General features: G+C 35.5%; 2 protein-coding genes across 3 annotated transcripts in view; one reads left to right on the top strand and one right to left on the bottom strand.

Moving 5' to 3' along the window:
- The first annotated feature begins 169 nt into the window (after positions 1–169).
- On the top strand, positions 170–3,519 carry sdf2 (stromal cell-derived factor 2). The gene is made up of 3 exons (XM_051877990.1): positions 170–407; positions 766–962; positions 1,074–3,519. Exons 1-3 carry the CDS (start codon positions 233–235, stop codon positions 1,368–1,370), a joined length of 669 nt encoding a protein of 222 aa, XP_051733950.1. The 5' UTR covers positions 170–232; the 3' UTR covers positions 1,371–3,519.
- caln2 (calneuron 2) overlaps positions 3,462–9,542 on the bottom strand; it is a 41,777-nt gene continuing 35,696 nt past the window's right edge. For both annotated transcript variants that reach the window (XM_051877983.1, XM_051877982.1), the window contains exon 6: positions 3,462–8,602. In XM_051877983.1, the coding sequence (XP_051733943.1) occupies positions 8,475–8,602 (128 nt within the window). In that variant the 3' untranslated portion in view covers positions 3,462–8,474. The remainder of the gene's footprint in view (positions 8,603–9,542) is intronic.

Below are 9,542 nucleotides of genomic sequence, written 5' to 3'. Positions count from 1 at the left end.
GATTGAGAAAGTGTTATTATCATTTTTCAAAAGTTTTATTCAAGTTTACACCTTAATCTATAATCATAATCTCGTTTTTACCCAACAATGTAGTTTCTCACAAAGATTTGTAAATGTATATCTGTAGTTTCTCCAAACCTGAAGACGGCGCTCTAACTTTTAGTGATTCACGCGCTCCATGTGACGTCAGTTAGGGTTTTTAAAGATTAGTTTTACCAGGGCTCAACAAGCCATGGACAATTTGGGGTTATTGCGGGTCCAGTTGTCTATAATAGTGTTATTATCATGTATGTTTACATTGTCCCCTGGCAGTGAAATGAGCTTTGTAACGTGCGGGTCGGTGGTGAAGCTGCTCAATGTGAAACACAACGTCAGATTACATTCTCATGATGTCCGCTATGGATCCGGTGAGTGACTCCCATTCATAAATGCTGCTCGTCCCATCTGTATGGAAGTGATTTAAACTTTGATGTAGAAAATAATTTAACAACCCTCACTTATATTATATTAGGGTAATTATATCCTAGCTTATACTGTCCAACTGACGCACTGTACAGTATGTACTTATACTTTGCACTATGTACTCAACCGTGTAGTGTTTGAATATGGTTATTTGAGTCCATTATCGCGGTATTTGAAGTGCATTTTCAGTGTGAACACACTATACTACATTTATTCTACTAAACAGCATAGAATAGTGTATAAGTACACGAATAGGGATGCACCTTCTCTCTGTTATCTGTTAATGTGATGATTTAATTCCAGGTAGTGGGCAGCAGTCAGTGACCGGTGTGACCGCAGTGGAGGACAGTAACAGTTACTGGAGTGTGCGGGGCACCAGTGACGCTGCATGTCATCGAGGGTCTCCGGTACAGTGCGGACAGAACATCCGACTGACCCATGTGAACACGGGCCGCAATCTACACAGCCACTACTTTACTTCACCGCTTTCTTCAAATCAGGTTTTAATATTTCATCTTTTTTTAACACACACTGTAATGTAAAGGTACTGTATGTACAGTTTGATGTTACAATAGGCAGTGCAAGTTTACTTAAAAACTCTTCCCATTTAGGAGGTCAGTGCCTTTGGTGAGAACGGCGAGGGTGACCATCTGGACGAGTGGACCGTTCTGTGCTCAGGCTCAGTGTGGCAGCGGGATGAGTCTGTTCGGTTTCGTCACACGGCCACTGAGGCTCTGCTGTCTGTGACAGGCGAGCAGTACGGCAGACCCATCCACGGCCAGAGAGAAGTGCACGGCATGATGATCAGCAGCTCGCACAGCTACTGGAGAACAATGGAGGGCATCTTCATGAAACCCAGTGAGACTGGATCCAGGGATTTCAGCAGTCCATTACACACTGAGTTTTAGAGAAACCTGATGAACTCTTTATTTTATAGAGTTCTGTTCATTCTTTACCAACTGGCTCAGAAAAGAGCATTGAGCTGTTATGAAAAACAGTTTGATAAATCAAATTGTGCCTCATGTTCATTTTTAACACTTGAAGCATATGATTTTATATTGCACAGCATACACTACCGTTCAAAAGTTTAGGGTCAGTAAGTTTTTTTTTTTTTTTTTTTTTTTTTTTTTTCGTCCTAAAAGAAATTGATACTTATGTTCTGCAAGGACACATTAAATTGTATGATTTCTATTTCAAATTGAAATTCATCAAAAAATCCTGAAAAAATGTTATATTTTTCCATAAAAAATATAACTGTTTTCAACGGTTTCTTGAGCAGCAAATCAACATATTAGAATGATTTCTGAAGGATCATGTGACACTGAAGACTGGAATAATGATGCTGAAAATTTAGCTTTGCCATCATAGGAACAAATTTAATTTTAAAATAGAAAACAGTTATTTAAAATTGTAAAAAATATTTCACAATATTGTGGTTTTTACTGTTTTTTGTATATGTAAAAAAAAAAAAAAAAAATCAACCTTGATGAGCATAAGAGACTTTTAAAAACATAAATCTTACTGACCCTAAACTTTTAAAAGGTAGTGTATAATAAGGCAAACAGAAATTTTGGAAGGCAGAAAGAAGCCACTTTTATCTTTTTAAACAAATGTTCAGAATTAATTCCACAATTTTACAGATTTCATGATTATAAGGCAAAATTTCAGTCAGTGTTTTAACCGAGTTTCAACACAAGTTTTAACTTGTGGCATGAATGTTTTGATTTAATGGCCGTTAATATATAAAAATCATGGCCATCTTACAAGTAATATTTTAAAAAGAATAATAATAATTAAAAAAAAGAACAGCAAATTTTTAAGTCATAAAAATCACCCACAACTGTTCTAAAAAAAAAAAAAAAGAAGTCAAATATAAATTAATTGCACACCAAACAAACTTGAATTGCTTGATGCTGACCTCAGTGTGAAAACACTACAGCAGAACTGCTACAGCTGCGTCTTATTTCGAAAGGCTGCGTCCTCCGGAGGTCACATTTGAAGGCTGTGTACGTCATCGAGGCGGTCTCATTTAAGAAAAGTAACTGTTAGATTGCAAAGTAAGAAAGACAGTATTTTACACATCACAAGGAACAACAGTCAATTTTATTACGGTTACTTTTCTTAAATAAGACATCCTTGATGACGTATGCAGCCTTCAAATGCGACCTCCGGAGGACGCAGCCTCCAAAATGAGAGACAGCTGTTATATTGCAACAGTATTAACATTAATCTTATTAAGAGACTTGTGCTGTGTTATGATGTTTTGGCTATTTTTCTAAAGGAAGCCATGAGTCATTTATGATGAAAGCTCCTGTACAGCCATTAGTATCATACTTGCACACCTGAATATTACACTAGTAACACTTGGTAAAGCAAGTATCTTTCTCCTAATAAGGCAATTTCCTAAGTATACATTAAGTAGGTAACATCATTGATGCCACTAAAATCATTCATTTAATTTTCTAATGCATATTTGAAATTAAAACAAGTGCCTTTTTACTCTTTATTCATTTACATTGATTACATAGAATGCTGTAAAATTTGAGTTTAAACAATTGATACATGCAGATTCCTTGAGAATGAGGTTCCTTGAGGTGATCTGTAAACATTTTTCTTTTTTTTTCTGTTTACATGGTTGGGGTCACAGCTGTATAACGGAGAATAACTCGGTACACGTTTTGAAGTATTCCTCAAACAGACTCTAGAGTTTATTACCTCAGACTATCACATTCTACTTCAGGCCTTGGAAAACAGTATTTTTGTTTAAATATGTCAGTATGCTTTGATGGTTGTGTAGATTCTTTAAATTAAAGAGATCAAGACTGGCTTATTCATTTACAGTCCTTCTTTTATCATATTTAGATATGCACAGCTTGAGAAGAGAAGTGCAGAAAAAAAATAGCATGTCATTTATTTCAGTCTTATTTGTAGAAAATCCAACTGTGCCTCCTACTGGCCCAAACAATAATAACAAAAAATGATGATGATGATGATAACAATTGTTGGATGCAAAGATATGTTTATTGTCATGTTCAATAAATAATTTTCTTTTATTCATATTCTTTACATGTAATGATACATTTTTGTTTAGAAACCATATTGCTGTAATCCGACTGTCAATCCACATCCTGCATGCATTATGTATACTGTTTTGCATATTAATAATCCTTCTTTTGATATAATCCATAAAAATACATACATATAAAAATTTATTTGGCATGCTTCAAATTCAGATAAAGTTAGGATCTGGATTGAGAGTAAATTAATTTAAAAATTCCATCAACCTTTGCAAGATTAGAAAATAATCAAAATAAAATACCGATATAAAACATAAATATTATTAATCAACAAAATATAAAATACAGTTTTAAATAAAACCTGGACCAATTTATATTTTCAAAATGCCCATAAACTAGAGGGGTTTTTATATATATAGATTGTATATTCTAACAACAAAATGGCAACAAGCGGAGGAATACATAGACTAACGGCTAGTAAAAATGGTGCTGGACATTTTTAAACTTTAGTCCACCAATCTGCCTTTGTGATATTTGAAAGAAATAGCAAAGCAAATATTCTTATAACATATTAAAATAACAAGGTGTAACACTTTAAATTGATACCGTACCTGTCAAAAGTTTGGAAACATTACAGTTTTTTAATGTTTTTGAAAGAAGTCTCATTCTCGCCAAGGCTGCATTTATTTAATCAAAACTACAGTAAAAACAGTAATATTGCGAAATATTATTACAAATTAAAATAACTGTTTTCCCTTTTAATATATTTTAAAATGTAATTTATTCCTGTGGTGGCAAAGCTGAATTTTCAGCATTGTTACTCTTCAGTGTCACATGATCCTTCAGAAATCATTCTAATATGCTGATTTTCTGCTCAAGAAACATTTATTATTATTATTATTATTATTAATGTTGAAAACAGTTTTTGCTGCTTAATGTTTTTGTGGAAATTGATACTTTTCTCAGGATTCTTTGATGAATAGAAAGTTCAATGAACAGCATTTATTAAATTGTTTAAAGCATTTATTAAATAGAAATCTTTTGTAACATTATACATGTCTTCACTGTCACTTTTGATCAAATTAATAAATCCTGGATGAATAAAATTGTAATGTTTCCAAACTTTTGACAGGTACTGTATATATGGAATTTACACTGAATTACACTCCTGTTTCCAACTTATTTTTGGTAAAAGTTACTTGTTTCTTTTTTCTTTTCTAGTGTCACTTCACAATGCTAAAAGTAACTCTCCTTCTTTACCACTGTCACATCACAACCTCTAATCTTTTAGCCCACTAGATGGAGCCTTCGATTCAGAGGTTTCCTCATTCCAAAGCACAGACTGACAGAATAAAAAGCACCAGTCCTCAATCAAGCCATTCTGTGACATTCTGGAAAACTGACAGGAACTTTGTCCAGTAAACTGTTCCCAATAATCCGCTTTTCTTTTGCAGTGTATTTTGGCACAGAATGCTGGTACTGTTTCAGATAAGATTTGCTCACAGGAAGGAAACAATGGGAGTTCAGACATTTAGACTTATGCTCTCAGCAAATGCCTGCAAACAGTACAGACATTGAAAAAGCACTGCATTAGTGTTCTGAACATGCAAACATGACAGTCAAACGGACGACTCTTTTGTGTGGCACTATATGCATAAATACACATGCAATATACAGGGGAGTGTGACAAACAGCTGTTAAGTATACATAATAATAAGGGACACAGGGAAGGAGACTGATGTGCTCACACATTATAAATATATAGACAAACAGGTAGACAAATACTTATATTACACACATAGACTCTAGCTGTAAAAGAAAAAGTGCTATTTTAGAGATTGACCAGTTTACTTCTGGTTGATTCAGAGCAATTTATGTTGCATTCACTGACTCTCTAAACCTGAGAGTGAATAAAAACTCAAAATGGACCAAAAAGTCCAACTATGTAGCATAGACACTTCCGCAGAAGTTCAGTGTCATATATTTAAACCAGACAGTATATGCAGACATTGAGAAGACCTTGATACTATATGTTAAATCAAAGAGAGTATTATACTCTCTTCTTCTGTGTAGACACACAAAATAAGAGATTACTGGGTAATTGAATGAATGAAACAAACAAACAGACTTCTAATTTCCATATAAAACGACAACTCTGTTTACACATAATGCACAAGGTGTTCCACAAAATGGAGTTGTGTGGAATTTAATTCATCCCACTTGCTTTGCAGAATATGGAATTTGTTAATGTACAGCCACAAAGCATTTGTAACTCAAGTTATGAAGCAAACAATGAGAAAACAGGCTGGGTACAATAAACTACCATTCAAAAGTTTGGGGTCAGTAAGATTTTAAAATGTTTTTGAAAGAAGTCTCTTATGCTCACAAAGGATGCATTTATTTGATCAGAAATAGAGGAAAACAGCAATATTGTGATATATTATAACAATTTTAAATAACCGTTTTCTATTTTAATATATTTTAAAATGTAATTTATTCCTGAATTTTCAGCAGCCATTGCTCCAGTATTCTTCAGTGTCACATGATCAATGTTAAAAACAGTTGTGCTGCTTAATATTTTTGTGGAAACTGAGATTGTCAGGATTCTTTGACAATAGAAAGTTAAAAAGAACAGCATTTATTTGAAACAGGAATCTTTTGTAACATCATAAATGTCTTTACTGTCACTTTTGATCAATTTAAAGGTGCAGTAAGCAATTTCTGAGAAACACTAGCTGAGTTTCCATTACCCTTCAAATTGCGCAAACTGAAATTGCGAATTGAAAATACGCCCAATGGAAACACGTCAAATTCGCAAAAACTCTCATAGATCACAAAAAAAAAAGTTTTTACGCTTGCATGAGGTGGTTTTTCAGCTAATTGAAAAAGGAATATTTCTCAAAATTGCAATGGAAACAATTTTTTCGCATTTACAGGTCACCTGGAGTACGTAAAAGTCGATCATTCTTTAAAGATGGCGCGGGTATGTTTTGACAGAAGACGAGACAGAGCTCTTTATTAAACTGACAAAAACAACAAAGAAACCTCAAGACCTCAAAGCAGATAGGAGGGAGAAACACCCAGAAACACTTAATATGCAGCCGTTCCCAAGGGCCTTTCCTTGCCATTAATGCCTGGATAACACACCTACGTCTCCTTTGATTAAAAATAATGGCTAGTGCAGTGGCTGCTATATACTTAAACCTACTAACATCCATTTTCATGATTTTTGGAATGACTTGTCGCGAGAGGAAAGAATTACGTCGGTTAATGGAAATGCCATCATTTCGCAATAGTTTTTTATCGACATTTAGAAAATATTGCAAAAGTTTTGCGCAAATCTGTAATGAAAACCCGGCTACTGTTGAAAGTGGTTCAGACTTTGTACCGCAACACACTTGTAGCCAATCAGCAGCGGGGGCGTGTCCACTCATAATGGGGGAGGAAAGAGAGTGAGCAAGAGGGAGATTTGAAGAAAGACTGTAGAGACATTACAAAAGAGAAAAGGTCAGAGGAATATCAGTGGGAAAAGAAGGGTTATGATCAGACAAGAGCTTTAGGACCCATGGTAATATTAGAAAAGCTTTTTAGGGCTGGAGAGACCTATAAGCGGGAAGGCCTGAAAACGGACTCTGAGGTTGCATTGTTTCTGCTCCATATGTGAGTAACATTGGTTTTGAGTGTCATTGTTTGTTTGGAGCTGCATGCTGCTGTCGACTAACAACAAACTCTTGCTTATATATATACTCTTGTGTACTGTGTGTTCATTTTTTGTTCTTCCTTGTCGTTCGCTAATAATCTTGACTTTATTTTTTTCATTATTTTGCTTCACTTCAGCTATGATAAAGAGGCATCCACTCTTGCATTGTGTATTTGTGTATTTTGGGGCCGAAGCAATGAAGGGAGTGTGTGTTTGGGCTGATTTCAAATATCAGCAGTTTCTCAGAAATTGCTTACTGCACCTTTAATGCATCCTTGCTGAATAGAAGTATTTTTTTTTTTTTTTTATTTGTAAAAATCGTTGTGACCCCAAACTTTTGAACGGTAGTGTACGTCTTACTATTTTTTGATGCTGTTGTCATTTAATTTGACCACACTACATGTTTAGTTCAGCGACTGCTATCCAATTATCATTTTAAACTTTTATTTCTTGTTTCTTTCTTACCTTACTCATTTTGATGTTCTTAAATGATGTTGAAATATTTTGTTTTACTTGTTTTAAATGTCTCCCTCTCCCCCTATGCTATTGTAATGTAAATAAACTTGCCTCACCTTGGAAATATGGCAAGTATTGACAGTCCAACCAAAGAAGGAGATGTTAAAAATCAGCTGAATAGCTTCTGGTTCATTCATCACATCAGATGGATTATGGGATACAGTTTCCATGCAGGTTGTATCCTGCATATTTTGGTGATAGTGGTTTTCTTTGCATTCTGTACACAGTATACTGCATACTGTAAAAGTAATAGTATGGTCGTATGCTATTCCAAAATACCCAACAGTCCCTTCAACACTAAAAAATATCTTCAATGATTTCCATAAATGAGCTTCAACACAGTAAGGCTCAGAACAAATCGGACATTGCATTTGAGATGAACATGCACACACTCTTGATGCCAGACATCCTGCGGTGGCTCTGTTGGACAGGCTGCCAATCACTCCTCATCGTTCCCATCTGAGTCGTCACCTTTCAAAGACGGGGAATGAGAAAAACACGCAGCGCAGAGGGACACGGCATGTTATTGCATTAAATGATATTCAGTGAGGAGCCCTTGCATGTCCCTGTCAAGCTGATGATGGAGGACATTCCTCACTGTTGTTTCTGTCTGTCACAATCACAATCGACATAATAAATATAAGAGAGAAAACTGGCTTGGGATTCACATCCTCTGCACTGTGGTCTCCCCAACACTCTTCAAACTAAAAGAAAGTGGAGTTTTTAATGCATGTTTCTTAAGCAGAGGTCAGATCAACCAGGGTTCACAGTGGGCGGGGCTACTCCATGCCATTCCGCAACATCTGATTGGCTGCGATGAGCATGACGCTGATGATGAAGGCCATTGCAAAAGCGCAGATGAGGCTCTTGCGGACACATGTCTGACGATTCTTCTTTTTCGAATGCACTGATGGAGTAGAACAGAGCATATATGAAAGACACACAGAAGAGCTGCTAGCGGTTATACTGCTATGGAGCATTAGACATCAACGAGAAGAGATGACAGCACACAATGAGCATAAGCCATCCGAACAATGATCCATCAGTGCTGTTGATCTCTGTGCATAATGAGGCTTTGAATATGCACAGTAATGAAACAAAACATGTGGATCTGCTGAGGTGTCTCGACACACGTCGCACACTAATGATCGCAAACACACACAAATAGCATAAATTATTCGGGTGAAACTGTTTAAGGGCACAGTGTGGGCCAATAAAGGATATATTTTTAAACAATGTGACAGACTAATTGGATTTTGAGGCATGAAATTGTTACATTTTATTCACCTTTTTCTCAGGCCAGCAGATTCAATTCCATTCAATTTGTGTTGTTATTCTGTGCTGCATATTGAGATTAAATATTGAACTGCTGAAACATAATTGGATATGAACCGTTATGATAATTTCCCTGTTTCTGAATTCCATTCATTCCCTTTACTTTTTTTGGCTGATTTCAGTTATGCTTCAAAAGGGGGAATCTATGGCCAAATTCAAAAGTAACCTGTGAAGAATGGTTTGAGTTGAATTTCTTACTGGGAGTAAAGAAAACATTATGCAAGTTGTTTTCATTTATCAGATGATTTTCATCCATAAAAACATATAATGCACTGAGAGCACAGAACTCTCATCTCATTAAATGGACAGTTTCTGGGCAAACACAGCAGGCTATAGACCACAACAGTCTGGCTCCGGAAGTAAAAATCCATAAAGAAATGGATTTTTAATGATAACATATAAATCTTTGAAGACCTGCTATGAGCTCTGAGATTGTGAAGCAATGATATATGCTTCTGCAGAAGCCAAAAGTCAATGTGGTTTCAGCTTAATTTAATAAACAAGCTTCTAGT

This window comes from Ctenopharyngodon idella, chromosome 21 (assembly GCF_019924925.1).
Source record: "Ctenopharyngodon idella isolate HZGC_01 chromosome 21, HZGC01, whole genome shotgun sequence".
Taxonomy (NCBI): Eukaryota; Metazoa; Chordata; class Actinopteri; order Cypriniformes; family Xenocyprididae; genus Ctenopharyngodon; species Ctenopharyngodon idella.
This window is presented reverse-complemented; position numbering and strand designations above follow the sequence as displayed.